Source organism: Stigmatopora argus, chromosome 10 (genome assembly GCF_051989625.1).
Source record: "Stigmatopora argus isolate UIUO_Sarg chromosome 10, RoL_Sarg_1.0, whole genome shotgun sequence".
Classification (NCBI taxonomy): Eukaryota; Metazoa; Chordata; class Actinopteri; order Syngnathiformes; family Syngnathidae; genus Stigmatopora; species Stigmatopora argus.
This window is the reverse complement of record NC_135396.1, coordinates 12,058,265-12,085,012: the sequence shown is the minus strand read 5'-3', so window position 1 is coordinate 12,085,012 and position 26,748 is coordinate 12,058,265. Positions and strand designations below refer to the sequence as shown.

At 39.0% G+C, this 26,748-nt stretch overlaps 1 protein-coding gene across 2 annotated transcripts in view; it reads right to left on the bottom strand.

Annotated features, from left to right (window-relative positions):
- The window catches only part of ecel1 (endothelin converting enzyme-like 1), a 35,244-nt gene extending 12,424 nt beyond the window's left edge, over positions 1 to 22,820 (bottom strand). The window contains exons 1-10 of one of the 2 annotated variants that reach the window (XM_077612050.1): positions 22,796 to 22,820; positions 21,989 to 22,155; positions 13,581 to 14,750; positions 11,677 to 11,745; positions 11,182 to 11,292; positions 11,003 to 11,095; positions 8,859 to 8,983; positions 3,546 to 3,768; positions 1,583 to 1,681; positions 1,064 to 1,138 (exon numbers count right to left, since the gene is read on the bottom strand). In XM_077612050.1, coding sequence (XP_077468176.1) covers positions 1,064 to 1,138; positions 1,583 to 1,681; positions 3,546 to 3,768; positions 8,859 to 8,983; positions 11,003 to 11,095; positions 11,182 to 11,292; positions 11,677 to 11,745; positions 13,581 to 14,438 — 1,653 coding nt within the window. In that variant the 5' untranslated portion in view covers positions 14,439 to 14,750; positions 21,989 to 22,155; positions 22,796 to 22,820. The remainder of the gene's footprint in view (positions 1 to 1,063; positions 1,139 to 1,582; positions 1,682 to 3,545; positions 3,769 to 8,858; positions 8,984 to 11,002; positions 11,096 to 11,181; positions 11,293 to 11,676; positions 11,746 to 13,580; positions 14,751 to 21,988; positions 22,156 to 22,795) is intronic. The other variant, XM_077612051.1, reaches the window with a different exon arrangement.
- Positions 22,821 to 26,748: the final 3,928 nt, after the last annotated feature.

Here is a 26,748-nt window from a genome sequence, read left to right as displayed (position 1 = left end):
GGAAAAATATATAAGTTGACAGGTATGTAATAATAAGAAAACTATTGCAAACAATATAAGAACTGGGGAGTTAAAAGATAGAGAACTAAAGTTGCATTGATTGTTTATAAAACTACAGAGTCCAAATTCCATTTATGCCCATTATTATCTACTGGCAATTGGTTAGCTACGTCAGCTTTTATGCTTCCTTTCCTTTTAAATTAATAATTTTTGGTCATTTGGTTTTATGACACAGCCACATGGGGTTGGATTTATCTACTATATTTTACTTAACCCTTTGTATATAAAAGCAAATATCTTTTTTTCATCAGCATTCTCGCTTTAAGCTCTGTTTTCGTAGTTAGTGTGATTTTATTAGGAAAATTCCAAATGTTCCTCAATATGATATCCTGGGGGGTTGTCCAGACAATATCGGATGTGCTCCAGGTGTTGTGACTCATACATGGCAATCAAAAACCAGACACCATAGAGGGTGGGTGATAGGTTTAAGGGGCTCTGACATTGCTTCCTTCATGAAAGATTGACTGCTTTGCCTTAATGTCAATCAAAAGATGCATTCAATTGCACTGCCAGCTTTTTTTTTGTCCCCGAATGACACCAACTTTGAGATGAACCATGCGCTCATGATGAATGCACCTCTGTTAAAGAAAATCAACCTGAAATTTTCATGAGGCAATCTGTTTTATTTATCGTCATTCAATTTTTATTTTAAACAAATACAGCCATTGTTGATTTCTAATTTTTTTCTCCTTAAAACCTTTTTGTAAAATGTGCGAAACCCGCATTCTGCAGTTGTTTTGTATGAATTTTATGGCTGAATGAAATGTTCCTTTTTTTATTTAGGTATCTAAAATAGCATGAACCCACTTGGTATGTAGTATAGTAAGCCTCTTTACATGTCACACTTGTGAATTTGCTCCTTGCTTCAATCAGGGGACTTAATGGGGTCTTTTTTTTTCTCTGCACAATGTATGCTTTCTCTATTTGATACATGAGAATGCCTGATGGAAAATCATTTATGAAGTGGATGGCTATGGTGAGAAAGTAAGAGCTTATGACTTACCGCATATTCTTGATCTATGAGCTCAGGTTTGATCAGGAAGTCTGGGTATCCTGTCATGACCATCATGTACTTCAACTGAGGGGGAACGGAAGGAAATGACGATGAGGGTCAAAGTAAGAGAGGAAAGTGAGTTGAAAAAAGAACACTCTTATATTCCATTGACATTTTCGTCTAGAGTCAGGCGCACACATCTGGCCAAGCACGCAGATCGAATAATCAAGCGAACCAAGTGAAATAGGATTACAGGGAAGCTCTTTATATTCAGCAAGGCGCTATAACTGGATTATAACTCCGCATTGTAAATGTATTAGAGAGGATATCTTGCTGTGCAGACCCTAAATCAGCACCACAGAGAGATCCGTATTCTCAAAGTCAAGTCCTTGACGTATTCTATCACCTGGTTTCATCTAGCAAGCAATCGTTCAAATACTCAGGATTGTCAAAAACTAAACTAAGTCCAAATTTCACACTGACAGGATCTCGCAGGCCTGAGATGGAAGTAGAAGTAGAGCTTTAAACCTTTGCTCTGGCTGCCTCCTTGGTGGCCTCATCCATCCAGTCGAGCTCCTGCAGCCGCAAGTCCAGGGAATGTTTTATATCCTCCACCAACTCCTGCACCTGGAGGCGATCACATTACATTTTACATTCCCTTAGAATAGAATTTTTTTTTCCCCCACGCAGCTTCTTTCCTTTAAACTAACAGACTAGCAGGAGACTGGTAATATTTTTAGCAGATGTTGGAACAATTTTAGTTCATTGACAAGAAACTACTTGTGAATTAAACGATGAAGAATTCTAAATAAATAAAAACTATGACAGACCTCCACTGAGACAAAAGCGGATATAAATCTGACTATGCTGTTGTGGGTCCAACAAATCGTAGCCAGTGCGGCGAGGAGATTGAGGAAGTACACAATTGTGATTCCATGCTTAAATGCAAAAGACGGAGATCTCTCCACAATAGTCTCAAAAGCCAACAACACAAACGATAACATGATATTGGGAAGAAATGAAAAGAATCGCTTTTTCATTTCATTCTAAATTTGTGCAATCATTTAATGGATTCTTGCTACCTATGCAAAAATAAAAAAGTACCTTTTCCATACAACTCAACTAACAAAGGAACAAACACAAAAATCAATCACAAAATGTGTTGTTTGTACTTTATTCTTTAAAGTTGGAATAATTCAAATCATTTATTAGTTTCATTGGGGGTAATCTCAGCTGTTCCATCATATTGTGAATACCCTTCAATATTGGATGTTTGATAAAACACTGCGTTGAAAGCTGTCTCTTGCTTACCAACAAGGGCTCTAGACACTTATTAATTCTTACTCTTTAGGCTGTGGTGTCATCTGTAAAGCTGGATATTAAAACTGGCAGCTTTACGGAGCTATATGGGTAATACGCCTTCATATAAGCTGGCCTTCAGACTCCTAATACAAAGACAGCCTTTCAGATCCTTTTTCAAACAAAGAAACAAAACAAAACTTACTGTGTTATCTTTTCATTCAATTGTAGTAGGAAAAAAAATCGATGACTATATATATTAAATTTCATTTCATTTTCTGAACTGCTTATCCCCAAAAGGGTCGCAGGGGGTGCTGGAGCCTATCCCAACGGACTTTGGGCAGGAGGCGGGGGACACCCTAAATTGGTGGCCAGCCAATCGCAGGGCACATGGAGACGGGCAACCATTCACGCTGTTTGACCCTGTATATGCAGGTTTTGGTTCCAACCAAACCAGCCCAGACAGTTTAACCAATGAACTTTCCCTGGATAAAAAGCACCTGACAGCATTTGTAAAACACAAGATTGGTGAAGAGGTGTCCTCTAAACGAGTTGGAAAGAAAACCCGCACTCACTGCAGGCCTTAGTGGAATAGTTTTCCCACCCCTGTTCTCAAAGCAAGTTTTGCTTTAGTTTACAGGCAAACTTTGAGACTATATTAGGTCATAAGGGTTAAAAAAAATCAATTTAAAACTATATCCCAAAGTCCTGAAAATGCCGAAAGAATGAGATAAGATTAACAATGTGGAAGGATCAAGTTGTGAGAAACGGGGACCATAGGTGATAGAGGGCCCAAGTACAAGGATTAGTGAGCACTGTCTGGGAGAGCACTTTGATTGCCATCGATAGAATTCATAAGAATCATCCGGTTGTTTCAGAAACCAGAGATAAAGTATAGGAGAGAAATACGGAGAATATAAATTCATAATAAAAAAGGGTTTCCAGTTTTTCCCCAGCAAGAAACCTACATACAGCATGTGTAGCCGAGGTCTCTTTATAGATTTCCTCTTATTTCCTTGGAAGGCTGAATGAGCTGACATAGTCCAGAGTCCTCTCAAAGCCAAAAGCCCTCATTTACAAACAGACATTGGAAACCACCTTCCCATTTTATGCATTGTTAGTGTCACAAACAAGACACAATGATGGGTATACAATCAGTGTTCCATTCATTCGGTCCAGTTTGCATTCATACCTTGGCCTTGCTCTGTGAGGAAAAATGTTGCTGGACAAAAAGTCCTCCCAGGGCCATGCCAAAGTGTTTGTTGGCCTGCGTGAGGCACATTCTTCCCAGCTCCAGCTGCTGCTCGGTGCCATCAATCTCCCGAGAAAACTCATGGATGGTGCTTCGGAAGGCGGTGGACAGATGTTCACTTAGCGCTGCCACAATGCGCCACAGCATGTAGTTATGGAGAACCCTACGGTGAAAGACACAGGAAACACACAAAGGAGATTGTTATTGGATAAAGCATACAAATAATTGAAAATGTATCTATTATTCGATAAAGCATACGAATAATGCAAAAAGGATCTCATCGGCAACAACCAAGAGAACTGTTACAATTTTATCAATGCATCTGGCAGATGCTGATTTAATTCCAAAGGTCGGAAAAGTAAATACATTTGTAAACTGTCCCGTTTCTATTCAGCAGATTAATTTAACGAAAAGTTAAAATAAGAAGATGTCAGATGAAAGTTGTGAGACGAGTTAGACACTAAATGAAAACAAATGGAAAGTGGTCAGGTTCAGTGAGACACTAAGACAGGTATTCCATTTTTGTATTCAAGTTGAGTCCTCTCCCTTCAATGGCAGAATGCTGTTGTGCCCTACTCTGCTGGGTGCACTCCTTCAATGCGCTGTGGGGGACAGCTGCCCCACTCCCATTGTGAAGATGCATTGGAGGTTCAAGGCATGTTGTTATTGTTTCCTTCTCAATATTATTTTCCCTGTGGATGACAGATATGGAATCAGAAGAGACTGGAAACAGTACCCGTAAGGTCTGGCCAGTAAGGCACTTGTGTTGTGAATATAATTGTCGGCAAAAGGTGAGGTGTAAGGAGGCTGGTATAAATGATTGTGTTGCAAAATGAATTACCTGTACCTAGAATACATTGAACATATTTAAAACGCCCAGCTGCAATTGTTCATTTAATTTTGACCACCGAGGATTTACATAATGCACATTGCCCAAATAATTCCATTGTCCAATTGGTGAAGAAACACAGTTAACCCTGGAATGGTCTTCAACAAATCATAGGACACAAACTAACAACCATTCTCACTCACGGTCACAGCCGCGGGCCATTTTGATTCTTCCCGTATAAACTGTCCAATCATTGATTTTCTACACTGCTTATCCTGTTTTGGACAGATAACCAGTCGACCAAAGAGTAAAGACACACAGTTATACTTTTCAATTAAACTAACACACGTGGTCTTGGACAAGAGCAAGCAATACAATTTGAGCATGCACTGTACGCCCAAGCTGCGCAAGCTCTTGGCCTGTCCTGCAGTGATAGAGCAGCTTCTAAGAAAACATTTTACATGAAACATATTTTTCTCTCTCACTTTGTCTACTCTACAGCCACCTAAAAGGTCAAGACCTCCAGCCTGATAAGTATTTGTGTGTAATGGAGTTACTCCAGAATGTACATATCAACCATTGGGTCTTAATTAGTCAAGGAGGGAGAGCTCATTAGCTGAATGGATTTTAATGAGGCTAGTAGAGAGATGAAAAGACACTGTCCTCCCATTAACTAAGGTAATGGCCCTGAAGGGTAATGGACGGAATTGAGAGCATCTTACATTCCAAACCTTTATTTTCAGACTCAAAGTCAAATACACTTGTACTGTATACTGTTGTCTGACAATTTCAAATGATAAACACATTTCTGAATCGAGAACCATTCCACTACGCTCTGTACCTACAAAGCCCAAAACCAAAGAGTCAAAGTGCATGTTTTGGAACAGGTGTTTACCCCACAGTACCATTGTGCTTCACAACTCCACACTTTCAAAGTGACTTACTTCCAAAGCACCATTTAATTCTGTATTTTCTGAACCATGAATTACATTTTAAATAGACTGTATTTTGAAAGCGGGACAACACACACAATTCTATGCTGTAGGGGAGGTACAGATACTCTATCGAACAAATTAGTACACAAATATAGACAAAACATAAATTAGACCCTACGGTCTTCTCCCATCACAAGCATGGACCACCATTAAAAAGCCAATCATTAAAAATGACTCACACCAATGTGCCAACCTCACACTCACACACCCTTGAGAGTGACGATGAACAGAAGGAGCAGACAGAGTAGAGCAGTGACGAGGGGAGGAACGTGTGTGTGTGACATTCTGGTGTTGGCATTATGCTTTCTCCTCCATTTGACGCTTGCTCATCTGGCTAATGGGATCGGCGGTAGTCACTGCAATGGATGGAGAATGCAAAGACTGGCTTGTGGAGAAAGAAAGGTACACAAAAAAACAGTTGGAGAATGACAAAATGGAGGTTTGATTGCTCTTGGGCTTACTTGAACGCCAGAAAATAAACATGGCATGCAGTTTAGAAACTAATGTGCCTTGCTCATTGAGAATTAAGTATGCTAGGACTAATTCCTGTCTAACAAATTGGACTTGAAGCCTTTTTGCTCACAAGATGAATTCCTCACCGACAAAAGAAACAGATTGCTTTTTAAAAAATGTTCTTCAATCTTTTCTGAACTGTAAAACAAACACATTGAATAAGGCCCAAATATTATCTTTTTCGAAACTCAACTTCCGCATAAGCATTTTTAGACGTGTTTGGTGTGAAAGAATTGAACAGCCATGACTTCACACAAATTAGACACCAATATACCTGAATGCCACCATATAGAGTGCATCTCACAGATTCCCTGGTTGAAGATGGATCAAGGGGAAAAGTGGTAGGTAGTGAGTAGTACTCATGGTGGTGGGGGGCTCATAATTTTGTTTCCTCGCTCTCACCTCAAATCCCTATGTCAGTAAGCAAAATTTAAATCTGGTCACTTTTTGATCTTTAATCCATAGCTATTCAAGAGCACCTCTTATTAGTGTGTACATTTGGACAGTGTGTATGACACAAGATTAGAATGATATGACATTGAATAGACAGAAAATGAATGAATGATTCACAGAAGAGTGATTAAACTGACCACGACCCTCAACCCCCACAATGTTAAAACAGTGGAAGTGCATATGGATGTGTATACAAGGCAAACTGTGTTTGTACAGGTGAGTCATTTCTCATAATTTCAGTGTTTTTATTTAATGGATTAGAAGTGTCGTAATTATGTAAACTGTAATTATTTCATCAAAAGTTGTGTTAACCTTTATGACTCTTTGCTTAGGCTCGTACAAAAATAAAATATGTTTTCAATCTTAAAAGATGCTTCATCTTTTGCAGACACGTAAACTAAAAAAAAGGGAAATCGGGAGGTTTTGTCGAAATGTATGTGTTCAAGCTCAAATAATGTCAATATTGAATAGCAAACATAATAAAGAAAGACTGCTTTCCATTGGCAATCTTGAAACAAATACATAGAAGGAGATATCGCACATGATAACAAACAAAGAAGACCAAACTCTATCGGACAGGTTCACATTCAGTCATTTGGTTACAAATGTTGAATACTCAAAGATAGTATGCAAACTGCACAGAGGCCAAAGTCTCCAATAAGCAAAGTGGTTGGGGACGGACCAATACGCTGACTAATGTGCTGGTCAATAAATCTAGTGTTTTATTAATATGCTACTGCACACATGTCACTTTTCCTTATTGCACGGTAGATGGTGATCTTCTGCACGTGTTACTTTTATGGCCATTAAGAAAATGGCGCCTGCATCCCCACAGCACAAGATCGCTTATGACAACAACAACAACAACAACAACAAAAATCTGCTTGGTGCATAGCATAGCCATTAACCTCAACAACCTCGGCTAAACAATGTACTGTTTTTCCACCCATTCAAAAAAATCTTTGTAGTCTATCCAGCTGTTCTAGTGCAGTAACACATTGGTGGGAGCTTAATTCGAATCCAATGCCCACTCGCACTTGCGTTTCAGTTGTTCAGTTTCCTCGCACTTTAGCAAAATAAGCATTTTGAGTTTATAGCTGTGAATGTTAAAATGAATGTGAATTACAAGCGACTGAACGTTGCCTCCCGCATTAATCCAGCTGGCCTTGCCCTGACATCCAAATGTGGAGAAGTGACATAGAAATGGATGTTCAACTAGCCAACTATGCACATTTTTGGGATGTGGGAGGAAACCGGAGTACCCGGAAAAAACCTGCGCAAGCCCAAGCATAACATAAAAAATCCACATAGGAAAGTTCGTAGCTGGGATCGAACCCTCAACTTCATGACTTGTCAGAGAGACCATCTGATAATCTTATTTACATATGCCCACATAATTGTTTGGGTTTGTAACAAACTACACAATATTGCTGTCAGTGTTAAAGAGAGAATTCAATGTATGAATCTGCTAACTACAATCATTAATAATACCCATTAGGAAACGAAAGCTAATTTTTTATGTGTCAACAAAGCCACAAGGCGTTTCAAATGACAATATTAAATATATTTGATTGAAGCACATGGTAACCAACTGTATAGAAACAAACTCATGTTTTGGCAAATCCAAAAATTGATTAATTGAAACTTATTTGCCAACTGATGGTGTCGGGGTTCACTCGCCTGACTCCCGTACGGGCAAACGTGGGATCGATTCGCGCTTGGTGGTGGTATGATTGTGCATTCAAATGGTTGCCTATTTCTCTGTGCTCTTGAAGATGGATGGATTTAAACGTATAGTGTTCTGATAAACATATATCCATTAAATGTAATATTTTTTTCCTAAGAAGCCTAAATGTTGCTGACTTACACTGTAGATGATTGAGGTATGTGGGAGTGTAATGCACATGACATCTATTAATTTTTCAACATTGACAGCCAGAAAGTAATACACCCGCCAGTCATCCAGTCAGTCAACCATGCATGGGGCTTGAGCGTTGTTGTGCAGAGCAGAGTGACTATTGGTGAGCTGTCAGTGGCTCTAACACACAACCCGATGTGGAATAGCCTGCGGCCTGTCAAGAGGAAGAAGCGGAAAGAAAGAACAATGTGTTGTGGAGTGTGCATGGGAGCAAATTGGAGAACAGCGTGGGTAGATCAATAATAATCAGCTGCTGCAGAACTGGAAGGTAATTCAACATGAACTGATAGCCACGAACACGCTCAAATGTGCATGCAGAGAATAACCTGAAAAAACACAGTGTGTGTATGACAGCTCCAAACAAAAGGCCATACATTGTACACTCACACTGCACAAATCAATTTCAAAAGAAAGCGCTTATGCATGCTCATAAAACGTCTACTCGAAGAACGCACACTTCAAATATAATCGATTTTGGGAACAAATCCCCTGAATGCAAACCCTCAATAACTCCACACTTGCTTGGCTCCTCACTTATCGTTTACCTTTTCGATGTGGTCTTGATGATGTCCGACACTTTTTGTATGTAGTCAGTGGCAAGCACCACTATTTCCTCGTCTTCAGAGATGTTGTCATGGAAAATTTTATCCAGCAGGCGTTTCCAGTGAAACTGTGGTCAGACATTCGGTCATCAGTATAAATTGTTATTAATAATGTCAGTATTTTTTTATACTGTTTGTTTTATACTGTGACTTAATTGCACAGAGTAAATGATGACATTATCTAAAACTGCTAAATACTTTTCTTAGAATTAAGGATTCAAACAGTAATTTTGTTCTTAAAAATAAGAATTTCTATCTGCTTATCGTAGAGCGTATTATAGAAATAGTATTTTATTGATGTTATTAACAATTTTACATTGTTGTTTGTGTGTGTGGGTTTCTTCTAATGAGGAATGTAAACAAAACCAAATCTAAAGAGTGAATTTCATCACAGTCTGAGCATACTACAGAACCACGCAATTAGTGCATCAGGAAAGCAACTTAATAATCTGGAAAACTTTTGCAAAATCGTTTTAAAACCACAAACATATTTTGGACAAACTGCAGAGTACCTCAATTCTTTTGGTGCGCATAACAATGTCACTTTCTGAACCAATTCAATTAGTCAGATGCATTAGTATACTGCATAAGAATATGTAAGAATGCATAATCACAGACTTCATTATAATGCGTTTGTTTTAGCTAGACCATTATCGTAATGAAAACCAAGGCCAAGATTCATAAATCAATTTTCAGTCAATAATTCATATAGTTATATCCCTTCTGTAAACTCCACAAGCGTGGTGGCATGCTGCATGCTGCACTGCGGCTACACTCTTCAAATGAACAAGATGCAATATATTAAGCAATGATTGCAAATTATTTATAATTAGGTTGGTTTTGCAGTAGTACATAATAATAAGAATTAAAAATAATTTTGTTTTTCAATAGAAGTCAGGAAAAACTGTGTATTTCAGATAGTCTACCATAACTTCAGTTATAGTACCAACGATTTTCTCGGCTATTGCGGTAGCGATGTTGTTCATATGCGAATCGTCACTTAATAGTCATATAAACACAGATTTTGCCTGAAAATCAAACTGAGAATGTTGTGTATTTTCCTTTCCTCCCTTTTGTTGTTGAGTGGTTTATGTTGACATAGTCTCCTAGTTTGCCACTTTGCAGCCCTTAGGGTGCTCCCAGTCATCTAGTGTATATAATCATTTCATAAGAATAATTTACGTAAAAACAAAAATGACCTAAAGAAGAAAAAAAAAGTATGTAGGATAAATGGTTCGTCCCTACAACCAAATTGTTAGGCCTTAGGGCTTGAACTTGGTGAGTTAGGAATTTTATTTGCCATTTTCTATTTTGCATGGCAGCCCAGAATATATTCCTTGAGCAGGAAATCAGCAAAAAAAAGTTCAATCTTGGCTCTTTCATTTCATTATACTAGAATATTTGTTATAATATACTTAAAATTGATAAACTATAAATCTTGGACTGAAATAGATTTAAGCAAAGAGCAAAAAAAAAGAAAGAAAAAATCAAGTGTGATTCAAAGCAGCTGTCTTCCATAAATTAATTTAGTGAAATCAGTAAAGCCGCTTAATTACGCATCATGTAAACAAAATTTGCATCTTAAATTCATCAGGCTCATCTCGCTCCAATTGACAGCAAATTGGTTTCGGTGCGCAGAGGGCTTCATACTCTATTTCAGTTTAATTTCAAATCTGCATCTTTGGCCCAATTTAAAGGATTGCATATTCAGAGTATAATATATATTTTAGAAATATATATAATCTCACTTTGGCCCCTAACTTGAAATCAGGCATTTCATCTTTGCTTTTGTTCTTCATGTGTTTCTCCCTTCTAAAAGCAGAACATCTTGAGGATGTCTTTCAGCAAGCTCACTGCTTTAGGGTACGGCCTCCTCCTCCTTCTCCTCGCTGGAAATCCAATTTACCTTTCCTCCTCCTCCTGCCATCATGTATAACACCCTCCAATGTCCGCTCATATTCGTTCCTTCCTCTTGCATTCAAGCCTCAATCTTAAATCCTGCAGGGCGGACACTTTTTGTGATGCACTTGAGCTGTGGGGGTGTGCGTATGTGTGTGTGTGTGTGTGTCCATGTGTACTGTACTCACACCAGGAGCGGTGCGCTGTAGTTGCCTGAGTGTAATGCGGTTATACATCGTGCTGACGTCCTTTCTTTGGTCATCATATTCTGACACGGTGATCTGGAGAAAGATTTTTTACTGAACAGCGCACAAATACACGCATGTGCCCGCACATACGTGGGAGCGCCTGCACACAAGTGGCTCACGTTGGCTAGACGAGTCTCCAGCTGTATAATCTCCTTGGACTTTTGTGTAGCGTTGTGAGCTCCCAGCATGCTTAGTAAGCGCTCCATCAGGGCCTTGTATGCTGCCAAAATCTGAAAGGCACAATGACTTCAGCACCAATCGAGGGGAGGTGTATCTTCAATAACAGCTGGTGACGACCTGACATGTGGCGGGGAGCAAAGGATAACAAAAACACAGCGGGATAAAGCAGAAAACAGGTGGATTAATGTAGATGAGTGTCGAAAGTAAATAGAGCAGATGGAGAAATGATGGGGAAGTGAGGGCACAACCAGGGAAAAGCCAAGCAGGTCAATTCATTGACAGTGAAGAGCGCAGGGAGACATAGTAGGAAAGTGGGTTAAAAATGGGATCCAATAGTATGCGAGAGACTAAAGGGAAGGGTAAGTGCACCGTGAAAATGGCTGTGGGAAGTTCAACGATGGATGCTTCCAGTAAACAAAAGCAAGGATTCATACCTTGACACTTTCCTCATCCTGACTCAAGTAAAGGCTTCTCTCAGGCAGTGTCAGTCCTTCCTGGTCAATCTAAGTAAAAAATAACACACACAATTAACTGGAGTCACAATTGTGTCAATATTTACAAGCTATTAAACCAACTTTTTGCAAGTCAACTTAAGAGATTGTTGCATGCCTATTGTGTTAAAGGTTAACAATGTAGACATGCAGTTTTTTTTAACGCGTGTGCTGACAATATTTCATCACATTTTACCAGACAGTTGTTCGTTTTTTTAGGTGGACATATTACTTTTCAATTCCTCATTTACAAACGGTTGGGTCTCTGGAATTGCCAAAGCCAAAGGCAGGAGAACTGTCACTTCCTCCAGCTACTTAGCAAAAATACAAGGGGTAAAAATGAACTGGAAACAGTGCAAATGCCAAAGTACGCGTCGTTTGCTTTATTTCTGGCTTGTCGCTATTAGAACATTTATTTTAAATGGAGTGTTTTTAATTGACTACACAAGAAGAGAAGAACATCATGAGAGAAAAATACAAGCATAGAGATAAGTAATGGACTTTAGAGAAACTCGATGACTTCCATGTATCCCAGTAATTCTTATTGAAGGCTAAAGTAAAGTGTAATGAGCTTAGTTTACTGTGGTGCATCCACAAAACTACTCACCTTGGTACGTCTTATTCACAGCTGTTACCTTTTTGGGGTATTTGTATAACGGTATGGTTAAAATTAAAACGTTCAGGAATCATGGTTTTGGAATGGTCAGTACAAGCCTGGTATATATGATGTCCTTTGGGAAAAAATTGTTCTTCAGTTGACCGGCATCCTGATGTCTTCAACCTTAGAGGTTCAACTGTAGAGCTAAAATAATTGGCCCCATCTCAAATTGTCATTGGGTTAAAAAAAAAACAAGTTCACAAAAGTATTAAAATCTTATTATCCATTTCCATAATTTTCCAGGGTATAAACTTGCAGTTAAATATTATAATGAGGACCTTTCAAAATGTACGGTTGAATCACTTCATTGGAACAGAAATGTTGGCATTTAAATTAAATGTGTATTTCCTTATTCTTTTTTAAAAGGTGGAGTTTACAGTTTTCAAATTGGTAGCAACATTTGAATGTGATCTCAACCTTTATTGAACGTGCATCTCCTAACAATGCAAAAATGCAAAAAAAAAACCATTCGCTGTCATTGCCGACTGCCTGGTATATACTACATTTAAATAAAATATCGAGAAGGATTGAACCCAAAGAAAGATATTAGCAAGCTGTATTAATAGCTAAAGAGAAAAATAACTCAACAAGAACACACCAAAAATCTGAGGATGATTAACATCAAAAGGCTAATGTGATTAAAAACACTACAAATCAGTGCTAGATGTGTATTTTACGAACGTGTACTGTAAACAAACTGCTCTTTACATCGTTTGCAGATTGATTCATAATAGGCAATGTAAAATTAATCAATTACAAGTATTAGAGAGGCTATCAAGTTATCTTGTGACCCAATGTGAACGGTACCAGTGGTAGTATATAAATGGCCAATGACCATGCCTACACAGAAACCACCATTAAATAAAGTGTTTTTCACTCAGAATCTATCCAATCCCTTTTGTCTCATTTTTTGTCATGAGTGGGGTTGAATAATACCGCCAAGAAATTATAATAGCCAGCCTTTGTGAGAGGTTGCTATAGATGCGGAAACTTGAGTGCAGTGCAAATGGTTGACACAATTTTCGGTCACGCCTTCTGTCTCTATTCTCTTTGATTGGCTGTTATTATCACAGCATGACATATCTTAAAATAAGAGTAATTTAAAAATCAGAGGCGTTAGAAGGGGCAACTTTTCCAAAAATCATTTTCATAATGTTCTACTTAGAAAAAGACACCATCAGTTCCTCACCCTGATTGCATTCCGAGAAGAGTTTTTGTCATCCACATTCACAGTAAGTGAGAAGAACACAGCCGTGCTGTACACGCCGTGCGTCCTATAAAGCAGTTCATTGAAATCTGGTCTTTGTGGGGTTCCCTCTTTCTCCCAGCCAGCAGAACCAGGAGGGGCCCCAGCCTGATCCCACCCTCCACAGCTGTCTATCACCTCGACCATGGGGTCAGAGCCCAGCTTGTCGATCTCCTGGATGTTCACGCATGATCTATAAAACTCCTTAACCTTGCGCTCTGCCGAGTTGAGCTCTCGCCTCTGAATTGGCTCCAGAAGGAGGCGTTGTAGTTTCTCTTCATTGTTATCCCCTATGGCTGTAATAATTCCATAACTGAGCTTGTCCTCTGGGATGGCGTGACGTCTCAACCAACCTCCACACGCGAACGAGTAAAAGTCCTGGCATGGCTGGATGGTGGGGTCAATATTGGCCTGCACAAAGCGCGCTGCCCGCAACAGGATGCGTCTCCGCTGGCAGTCTTGCCTACACTGCGGATCCTGCTGGGCCTCCAAGGAAATGTATTTTAGTGCAAGCATGCTTCCCAAAATGACACACATGCCAGCTGCAAAGACTAAAGCCGAAAGGAGGCAAATCTCCCTCCGGCTCCAGCGGGGGAGCCCACCACTGCTGCTAGTGCTGGTCGCATCTTTGTTGCGACCATTAGCCCAGGTGCCTTCCCGCCCACACGTCATGTGACGGTCCAGGCTGCCACCCAAGTGAAGGGTCATGCCATTACTGAGGACGTCACTGCTGTAGCGACCGCCGTATTTCACTTCCTGGAACTCGTCGTAGTGCGCGGTTAGTGAGTACGTCTTCTCCATGACAATAGGACGTTATTAATTAGATGTCAATAGCAGGCGGATGTGTGGGAAGGGGAAGATTAAAAGGATTTATTTAGTGTTCAGATTAAGACCATGACTCTCACTGAGGAGGCCACACAGGGCAAATCACAAGTGATATGGCCGTCTTAGGCTACGATGCCTTTGTTCCGTTCATTTCACATGCCGCTGCAAAGTAGACTTCCATTTTGCATGAGGAATCTCCTGGGTCTTGCTCTCTATCTTGCTCATCCTCTTTCTCCTGGATTCCTTTTTATTTGCTCTCTTCCTCTCCGACCAATTCCAGGTCACCTGCTGATGAAAGTAAAGTAGGAGGCAGTTTTAAGGCATTTGAGAAATCTTGAACATTGAACAATTCAAATCTTTTGGCACAATTTTATCATATTTTATGCCCGGTTCTGTAGCATTATACGCCAAGAAACAATTGTTAGTATTACCCAACAGGTTGCCAGTGCCAGGGGGAGGTGTTATATGATTTGTCATGGGCACAATAAGTGTATGCTTAAAATAAATTCCACTCTGGAGGAGTCAACAATGGTGTAAATTATCTTCATCTGAGAAATTGATGGCTGAATGACTGTTGTTGATGATTTTAAAAGAAAGGCTTTATTCAGATCCATGTGGTATCCAAAAGAACAGCAAAAATGACCCCATTCGTCTAACAGAACCAATCTTGCTCATATTTAATCGGATTTTCTTTTTTCTTCTTTTTTTTTAAACATTATTATAATTTGCAGTGCTAAAAACACAACTCTACTACTATACTCTACTATAAAACCAAAACAATAATGCCCATCAATGTACAATAGAGGGGAATGGCACATACACAATTTTTTTGGCTATGTCTACTCCTACTAATTCATTGCACAATACTGCCTGTAAATTGTATCACACATAAATGTGACAGATAAATACTCTATACAAAGATTAGTCAAGTATAGTCACATTTATCGGTAAAACTCAATTCACAATTGACCAAAAACAAACAAAGTACTAATAAACAAAAACCACAGCACTCCTTATCTAACCTCGTTCTCGGCAAGATCTGAGGAACAAAGGAGAAAACTTGAGAAGAGACCACAGATGGGGCAGTTAAAACTAGTTAGTCCTATTTTAGTGGGATGAGATATTACACATGTATGGCTATTTGAGACAAGAGGATTGGTCAGGAAGGTCCATGGTAGACATGTAGTGTCAAATTTCCTTTGAATGTGTGAACAATCCATTAATTGTATGGACTTCAGAAGTGGAAAAAATGGCTGAGTACAAGTTACTTGCGCATTCCAAATTCAATTTAACTTTGATAATTTTCGGCGAGCCAATAAAAATGGTCCCGCAGTTACGAATCAAGGTGTATATCTTTGATCTTTGTTCCCCCAAATATATTTGATCATCTTAGATTTAGGTTTTACACAAATCTAAAAGCAGAGCGCATTCCAAGGTTCAGTTTTATCTCTCTTGCTTAAGGGAGTTATGGTTACATCAGAGCCCAAAGTTTTTTTCTTTAAATGATATATTATTTTTTATTTTATTCCTTTGATGCTGTTATATGAGGTTAGCAAGACAAATTGAGTTAAAAATCTGCATCTTTTGTTTTTTGAAAGCTATTTTATTGGCAGCATATATATGAATGGCTGCTCTAAAATCCAATGTTTGCATCCACTCTGAAAGCATGATGGAAATGCATGTAGCTCACTCAAGAGCAGTTAGCGCAGTGTAAATTCCCCCTCATCAGGCATAATCTGGATTTTAAGGTTAATAAAACTTCATTTACTTTCACACGGAGAATACTGTGGAATAATTCAATTACAGGATGGAGTCAAAAACAATACATTGGGCACACAAAACATACAAAAAGAGTTTCAAATAATTTTCTTCAATATAATTTCCGTTAAATTGTGTCAGTTAAGGCCTTATTTCCCATTTGTGCATTGGTGTGATGTCACACCATCACCGGTTTGACTTACAAAAATGATTACAATCAAATCAAAAAACATAGTTGACAAACCTCAACCACATCATACAATCATTTTGATCCATCTTACACATGAAATAGTGAAAACAATTCCACGTGAGGTCACCTTTAAAAAAGTGCCCATGCTGCATATAGAGTATGTGCCAACAGGCAATGTTCCCTCTAATTTTTCGTTGGTCTGAGCAGAAAGTCAACCTCCCTGAGCGCACTGAGTACCAGTGTGAGCGACATCATCAGTACTCGGATGATTCGCCTAAAGACGTTTCGCCGACGGACGTTTGACAGACGGGCAGGTCGCCGAATGGACGTTCCGCCGAACATTCATTCGGCCGAACGGAGGTTTCGCCGAAACGGGATTCGCGCGCTCGCCCCGCCCCCGGATCGTGTGTGTACAAGTTTTTCAACCTCGGCCCGCGGGCCATGTACGGCCCGTTAGAATTTTTAATCCGGCCCGCCGCCGGTGTTGTCCAAATTATAGTAAAAATCAATGTTAGTCTACCATCAATGGCAGCCAGGGAATAAGCACTCTTGGGCGGGCATGGCAGTCCGGGAATAAGCACTCTTGGGCGGGCAGATGTAGCAGAACCGAGCCGTAAAATGACAGCAATCGGGTCAAATCCATCCTAAAACAGCATTTAATGATTAAATACAAATACTGGAGCTCTTTGGACATTAGAACCGAGCCAAGGGAAGTGAATTCCTCGGTAAAATGTCGTGATGATATTGCGATGGAGGCAAAAAAACGTCTATATACATCCATTCGCCAAACGGCTCAAAATGCTCTCAAATTCGGTCAAATCCAGCCGAAAACAGTGTTTAATGATTAAATACAAATACTGGAGCTCTTTGGACATTAGAACCGAGCCCAGGGAAGTGAATTCCTCGGTAAAATGTCGTGATGATATCGCGATGGAGGCAAAAAAACGTCTATATACATCCATTCGCCAAACGGCTCAAAATGCTCTCAAATTCGGTCAAATCCAGCCGAAAAAAGTGTTTAATGATTAAATACAAATACTGGAGCTCTTTGGACATTAGAAACGAGCCCAGGGAAGTGAATTCCTCGGTAAAATGTCGCAATGATGTCGCGATGGAGGCAAAACAATGTCCATATACGTCCATTCGCCAAACAGCTCAAAATGCTCTCAAATTCGGTCAAATCCAGCTGAAAACAGCGTTTAATGATTAAATACAAATACTAGTATTTGTATTTAATAATTAAACTAACAAATACTAGTATTTGTATTTAATCATTAAACGCTGTTTGAACGAACGTTCATTCGGCGACCTGTCCGTCTGTCAAACGTCCGTTGGCGAAACGTCTTTAGGCGAATCATCCGGTCACGACATCATCATTGCTCGCTATGGGCACACCAGTATCACACCTGCCACAAGCAGGTGCATGTCAATGTTCTCTCTAATTTTTCATGTAAAACATGCTGTAAAACACGAAAAACATAAGTGGACAGAGCTACTGCCACTGGCTGCCGCTTAAACGGCGCCATCATGGGGAAAGGGGTAAAAAAATAAAAATACGATTTTTTTTTTACTGCGCGCCATATGATTGGTGCTGCGCAGAGAAGACAAGATGCGCAATTGCGCACGCGCGCAGCTTAAAGGGAACATTGCCAACAGGTACACGGTTTTGGTCACCAATCTTTTGGTCGCCGGTCTTTTGGTCGCCCGGAAGGTAAGTGATAATTACCATTTCAATCGTTGCTCAAATTCCCTAAATACAAACTGTGAATTACTATTTAGTCATACTTAATGGCCTAGTAATTATTAGGCTAAAGAAAAGCTCAAAATTTCCCGGACTTTTATTGTTTTTTGTTGGAGAACTTGTTAAGACCCTGACTGACGTAGCTTCTTAAAGGGACAACGCATGTACATACAAACTCTTATACACTCACACGTCGGCTCAGTAAAACTGCTCATGGCCATTGTTGGCTTTTATTGATGCATAGACCATGTTGTTTTACCTTGTTTTGTCGCCGGTTTTATGGTCGTCGGTTTTTTGGTCGCCGGTCTTTTGGTCGCGCGTTGTTGCGTTTGAGGCGACCAAAAGACCGCGACCAAAAGACCGGCGACCAATCGACCGCACACGGTGCCAACAATCACCTAATATACAATCACCTTAAATCATCAGTTTGTCTCTAATCGTAAATGGTTGGACATACTTAATAATTTATATCTTTTGAAGAATTTACAAACTAAACGATTTTATTGTGATTTGGAGCCCTCAGCTTCCATTTATTGGTTATAAGTCTGATGCACCAACCTTAATGTATTAATCATGATATAAAGTGCTGTGCAGTTCAAGGGGAATTGGGCACCCAAATGGGTAGATAATAGGGGGAAATTCAAGGATAAAGTCCATCCAAATTTTCATTTATCACACTTTCACACTTTTAGTCAAAGGCATTTGATATACTGCACTTTATCTGTGAGGCTATATCTCATGACATCAGCTCGGAGGAGTTAATGGATGAGCACATATTCCCTCTACCTTATTTATTGAAATGCATTGGTTATTGAATTACATAATTCAGATCCACGTCATTTCTTTTGGCAACTGTGCTCCTCTGCTATTGAAATTCATGTACTCTACTCGGGCCACAGTTTCGTAAACAATACATTATGGAAACACACACACACACACGCACACACAATAAGAACCAATAAAGTAGATACTCAAGTACACCCCCACCCTCTGCACACACACACACACACACACACACACACACACCTATGCACACCGTAATAATAATAATTAAAAAAACACACACATATACACACACACTCACGTGGATACCCCTACCACACACAAACAAAAGCTGTGCATGGATAATGGATTGGATTTTGTGGGTTCCATCACACAGAATGGCACGGGTGATGAATGGCTACTTACTGAACATGACAGCCTCTGATGTCTGAGGTTAACTTATGTTGAAGTGTACATACACGCCCACTGCAATTGAATGAAAACTGGTCACATAAGTGGAAAGTACTGATATCCCGCTCACTGTTATTTTTATCCGATTCACCTTGTTTACTGTACTAGTATGCATTTGTAAGTCACTATCAGATGAGCAAAAAAAGGATAACAGGATAGTAGTAGGAAGAAAATCAATAACTCTCCATATTTTGTTTAATTTCATTTCATTTTCTGAACCGCTTATCCTCAAAAGGGTCAATCATGCCAAATTCAGGCTCTTGAATTGTAACTAATTTCCCTGTGCAATCATTGTTAATGTAACAATACTATTCCAAATTTATGTTCTTGTGATTTATTTAGAGTGTGTCTGCTAATTATGCTTCATAAGAGGAGCTTTGAAACAGAGCAAATAATTTTAATTCTGTGAGTGCAGGAAAACATTAAAAATATACGGCCATCAAACAAGCTCACTTTTGATTGCTTGAAGAAAAATGCTTTTAGAGCACCTGCCCTCATCAAGTATGACATTGTTAAACGAAGTTGATTTATTTTCTGATACCTCACGTTTTGTCTGTCAGCAGGCCTTTCATATTTTGACCCAATGTTGACCCATCAGTGTATTTATGCTCACCAATGAGCATGTAGCATGCCCCAGATACTCAGATTCAAACAAATTGACAAGGTTATTTAGAGTTATATTTCTTCCAGAGGAAAAAAAAAAGTTTTGGGGGGGTCTTTCAACAACTCCTAAACCTAATGTCCAACTGGCACCTACCAAAGTTAAGGGCAACACACTGCCTCATCAAAATTGGGGTGAGGGGTTAGCGCTCAGCTGCTTTCAAACAGGCAAAAAAAAGTCTTGTAAATCTTTAGATTTTCTTGAAATATTTCGAATAAGGCAGGTATGCATCATTTTATTCTATGAGTCAGAGGAATTGTGTCATTTCTCATTAAAAAGCTGTCACACAAAACCGTCTATAACACGATACCCTCCGTCACCACAAATATCACAAGTGAGTCACCACCACACTGGATCTGCTTGCTGTTTGGCATTGAGCACACGCTACAATATTGATTAGCAAAACATTTTCTATAAAAGTAACTGCTGGCTGTAGCAGAGGGACTGTGTACAGCAGTGCAACATTGTCTCAATTATGGACAAAATATAACTCTGACCTTTATGATCAGAGTTCTAGACTTGCAGTGGTGAACAAATATAGCAAACTCTACTTTTATCTTTTCCCAGTTGTAAAGTATTCTGTAGTTTAGATTAGTATCTCTTGATCAACCTTTCAAAACTTCCTATGGGACCACTGGGACTCAACTCTTATCATCAACTGCCAGCGGATGCTCTAGAGAGCAGTGGGGAGCATTTGGGTATGAAAATCAGCTTAGGACATTTTGTTCATTCAGATTCATTCAGCCATTAATCTTAATGTGATCATAAAGTGTTAACAAAGGCATTCAAACACACAAACGTGTGCACACATACATTCAATGTAGTATGTTATTATTTCTACAATGTCAAAGGATACATCCTTGCTTTTATACACTGATATGATATGGATTTGTTATTTTGGCTATGTAAGGAGGGAGCAATGAATCTGCGGTTCTTACAAGTCAAGGCAAGTTAAAGTCAAGACTTAACGTCGTTTGAAATTAAACTTAACAACAACGCAAAAAAATACATAAGAGAAAAAACATGGTCTGTCATGTTGTGTGATTCAGTCGTTGCTTAAAGAAACACCTATATCAGGATGTGTAACAATGTAAAAGGAAGTGACAACATTTAATTGTATCTGTTGTATTCTTACCACAAAATACTAAATTAATTCAAAAGACCTGGAAAGCCAATATTATTGCTGAATTTCATATTTTTGACAGCTTGATTGATTATGCATAGATAAATTGAGGTGAGAACTAATGGGATCAGAGCAGGGATTTAAAAAAAACTATTAAAAGCCAATTAACTTCATAGAAAAACCCCAAAAACTAATCACACTAATGTTTGTGTTCACCTTTCTAAGACTAGTAAAAACTGGATTTTTCACCATTTTAACACCAATGAGACCTTAAAACATTGCATTCAATGTTTTTTTAGACTAAATGTTGATGTAAATTTCTAAAAATATTAATATACAATCAACTGAGAACTTTTGTAATATTTTCAATTTATAATATTAATATATAATACTCATTTTAATTCCATACTGAACATGAACTTTCAAACACTTTAAGAACTAACTTTCTGTGAGGCAAAAGCGTAGGTGTGTAATAATATGACTATGGCTGCAGGCTGCAGACTCAATAGTTTCATTTACTGGACGGATAAAAGATGCCCTAGATTCAAACAACAGGCAATAAAACTAAATTAAATAGATAAGTGGACATTTATCCACTGTAATGCAAGTAAATATGTAGGTCCCAACTGATCATTTAAACAGCTTTTGCTGAACATGTGTTATGTGATGAAAAACTGCCACCTGGGATTTTGTTGCTTTGCCTTGTAAATTACAATCTTCAGTTTTTAAAATTGGAATTACAAAGACCACCTGTCAGCTGTATTGTACAGTAAAAGCTTTTGTATAAAGTCTTCTATGCACAAGAGTGATGAGAACTTACCTGTTGAGAGTAAAATAAGAAAAAGAACAGCTGGTGAGAGGTTACAAGTGAAAGAATAAGCTTTGCTCCCGTGGAAGTCCAAGTAGGTGATGAGCTTCCTTCCGAAGTGGCACACACGCCGGGATGTGCACCGTTCTCTGCCGTCGCAGCATCCCACAGCCTCCCAACTAGTATGAGGGCGAGGGAGTAGAGAGGGAGGGACAAAGGGGGTGCAGAGAGAAGGAGAGAAAGTGGCGAGGTAAGCCCTGAATGCACCAGTAGGCACACAACAGCCTCATGTTGATTATTGAGATATCCATAAAAAATGAAGAAAAAAAATGTTATAAATTGAAAAAAATCAGAGAATTGACTTCACATATGTTAGTAATCAATAGTTGTCCAATCCACTTAATTGGTATGTTCTGGAAGCGATCGAATGAAATGGATCTATTGCCATCAAAAGGTATTTTCAATATTAATTCCAGTCTTTTGATAACTACCGTTTACTTTATGACCTGTGGCAGAAGGCCATAACAGTCAAGTTTGAGTTTCCACTTTCAATTTCAATTCAGGCTGTTATATAAAAAATATACATATTTTATATTATGCTGGTCTATTTGTGTGACTAAGAGTTTGCACAATTTACATTGGTAATTACTTAAGCTTTTCTTTATTTTACAGTTGTATCTGTTTTGCTTGTCGCAGTGGGTGACTAAGTCTGTTTGGGGCATATTCTTTTCAGCTGTTTTATGGTAGATTAGTACGAGTAAAACATTGGCGAAAGCATTAAAGTATTGGAAAAAAATGTTAAATACAACAGAACTTTACTTGGCAGCATGGTAGATGACGCCTCAAAGTTCTGAGCTCAGAATTTCAGTTCTCCTTGTATGAAGTTTGCATGTTCAGTCCTTTTCTGCATTTGGTTTCTCTTATTTCTTCCCACTTCCTGAAAAATGAATGGTAGATGGATTAAACACTTCATAAGGTCCGCAAGTGTGCTGGGAACAAGATTAAGATGAACTCTGCCCATAGTTTGCTGAGGCGCTCTTGAGTATAAGCGAATAAATGATCCTTTCACTTACCACTAGAGAGAGCTTACACACCAGTATTGTAAAAATAGTAAGGATGAATAGTAAAGGCTTTTTTGCTTCAGTCCAAATCAGATTATTTCTTCACTACCCAACCACCAGACACAAGGCACTGAATCGTTTACAACCAACGAGTCATAAACCAGTCCAACCAAAATGTTATATGGCAAATCACTTTATTGATAACCTGGGTACTTCATTACCACTGTTGAGTGGAAAGGCAAATACATTATGTTTACCTTTGAATACAAAATCATGCATGAACACTCCAAACTGTCCCTGGATATGAGTGTGCGCATAAATGTTAGTTGTGATAGGCTCCAGTGCCCCCCCACTCCATGTGAAGATAAGCAGCACACAGGATGAAGATGGATGTTACTCACGTTTAGCCTGCACTGACTGGGTAAGTGGCATGCACCTGAATCCATTTGAAAAAAAAACAGCTGAGTTTTTTTTTCCTCATTTATGTATTTTGCTGTATTTAAAAGGGCAGACGTAGAAATCTAGCATTACCAAATTTTACTAAACTTTAAAAATATCTGTAAAACCATTGATTGTACTGTATTTGTGATATACAGGTATATTTTGTGTGTTGGCTGTTGCGTACTGTTTTGTGAGGTCTTTCCAAATTCAAGAACCCATTCTCAATTAATTTCTGAACTGATCATATACAAGCATAACAACAAATGCAGTTCTCAAGAGACACACTTACAGTAATATTACATTCGCGTATATCCGCAATAATATTTTGTCTTCTTTAAATAGAATGCATGAATCAACTGCATTACATAATGGAAACACTTGCAATTAGTATAATAACATTGTGAGTTAGTTAAGACTAAAAGTAAAAACAAGTAATTAGTGGATCCTTTAAAAAGATCAACTGAAAGACCAATGTCAGTTCAGAATTCACATTATGGTATCCTGCGCACAAATAGCCACTACTTGAAGGGAAAATATAAACAGAATAGACAAGGCACATTTCAATAAAGATCACTTGTAGGAACTGACTTCAAGTTACTGGAGAGTTCACAAACAGTATGACATTACACAAACAAGTGTAGGTATAATACTGTGTCTTTGTTATGTTCTAAAATTAGTCTGTATATGCTGAAGCCATTTAGATTTTTTGGGAAAATATATATTCCTTTAACAGTGTCTACAACATAGATAGATCTTCACACTCCAACTCAACTCTTGTTGTATTCATGGCTGCTTGTGCTCACCCTTCTCACTGAGTTTTGTCTACAAACAAATGTTGCTTCACCTTAGGTCAGCTGATGTAGATTCAAGCCCACCGATCAGTTGAACTAGATAATCAGTATAGGGCCTCGTTATACACCATTACATATGAAAAATGATGAAGATACACACATTAACATGCTATGCCTGCATTTGGATTCATCTCCCAGGACCTGTAGAACAAATGTTTTTGCTGGTGTTGTTTCGTTGCGTCCTGACAATTTCCCATTTAGCTAAGAGGCCATTCTGCCCTCCTTTCCCCAAAAGTCATCATACTAACAGGTAACAGTAAGAGGAACGAGGCACCCTGGCCCATAATCTGGCTCAGTGAAGCATTTCATTTTGGGTTCAGCTGTCAGCCAGTACCAGAAGCAGAACACTTGGCACAAATTTATCCCAAAACACTTGTGGCCGACAGGCTCAGAATTATAACGACTGCCCCAAGAGAACAAGGGGAGAGAAAGAATGCCAGGGACGCTGATGATGAGCAGATGAACTAGGATCAATGTTGGAGTCCAGCTTAACGAATGCGAGAGAGTGTGACGAGCAGCGGTGCTTTGGGCCAGCAGCACTTTCATTCAACCAGATTTGTATTAGTGTATTATTTACACACCTGCTGCCAAGGGGACACACACAAAACCCCTCACTATCTCTCACTGGTAAGCACACACTTACAAACCAGAGTGCTGTTGGAGCAGCAAACACATCTGATTAATCCTCTAGAAATATACTGATTTTATTGGTCTCTAAGCATGTCATCTTGTAATCAGGGTTAATCAAGAATTGATCAAGGTCCTTAGGCTACAGCTGAATTTTTCTCTAGAGTTAGAGCCAAGTACCCGAGAAGCCAATGTAATCAAAATTATGACTAACTCCTCTGCATCATCATGTTGGATTGACTCTCATGTTTGGTACTTTTGTATAGTATTATTATTCAATGAGATGGATGTTGCCCACTTGTCTTCCACTGTAACCCAGTCATCCTAAAAGGGGAATCCCCCATCCGATATTGTTACGATCGCGCCGAGATGTCGTGGCACGATCGGAGGGATTTGGACCCAGTAGCGGGAAAGCAGGAGGAGGTGAAACGAACTGAGCTCATGACAGCAACTTTAATGACTCAATAGCTTTACAAAATAACAAGTACTTATACATCCCAAAACGAAACAAAACCAGAGCAGGGAGAACTGTACCTTTGCGGCGATGTATGCAGTGTCACGCAGGACGAAACGACAATGACTAACCACTTCCGTGGTGCTTAAATACACACATCAGGAAGTAATCAAGGATCACTTGGAGCTCCTCTAACCTAACGGTAAGCCAGGAGGGACAAACGAGCTGCTCCTGACAGATATCCCCTTTTAATTTTTTCCTCTTCTGTGGCTTTTAGATCAAGGGATGGCACCATTACAAAAAGAAGGGGGAAAAATCAATTCTGGGCCTTTGAAGCCCTTTGACACATTCTGATAAAGAGTGGTGTAAATTTAAAATTTTACTTGACTTGAATATAAACAGCAGTCCCACTGAATCTTATGCCAAGGCACACACAGACAAACTGGTCTTGATCAGCTTAGTGAATACAAAAGTACTATTTTTTTAGAATAAAATAGCATTATAATTATCATAAATATTACTCCGGTTGTTCTATTTATTCAAATCTCTCCCACAAAGTTGGGAAATAGCCCGTCACACATATAATCATTGAAAAGAAAAGAAAAAAAATAGTAACCCAAATTGCATTACCTATATCAATAGTAACAAATCTTAGAATGATAAATACCTACCCTTTTCACCTGGTATTTGTATGCAACAATAGTTTTCTCCCTTAGATAGACTAGTTCTCATTAAACTGCAAATGTAGCAAATGCTGTAGTATTCAAGTGTGGGCCAGCATGACCATTTCTACCGAGCAGCAACTACATAGGTGGGTGAAATAAAATGGGACTAACATGCCTGCAGCTGGTGTGCGGGTGGAGGCGGACTCATGATGGATGGAGATAGCTTGTCTAAGGGAGGTAGACAACATGATTTTTTTCCCTTTTTGTTTTGCTCACCATGTGAGCCTGTTCCCACCCCATGCATCTCCCTCCTGCCTCTCATACTCAGACTGACTAATAGGAAGAGCTGTTCAGATTCGTCCGCCATTACCTCACATGTCAGGGCAACGTTAATGATCCTTGTGTTTTTCTTTTGTTCTTTAAGGTAGTCTGATTTGCTTTAGCGGGAATCATGCATTCACATTGTACACTATGCATGTGTTTTCAGTTTGAACATTCGAATTTGTATTCTTCCTTCCCTGCGTTTTTCTTTTTCTGCTTTAATAAGTGTGCAATCAAACGCTGGCTGAAATTCTATTTATTTTCTGTCTCCAGCAAAGTGCACACCTCTGTTCGTCTCTATGCTTGCTTAACCAATTGCATTCACAACGTGTCAGAATATTAGAACATTTAG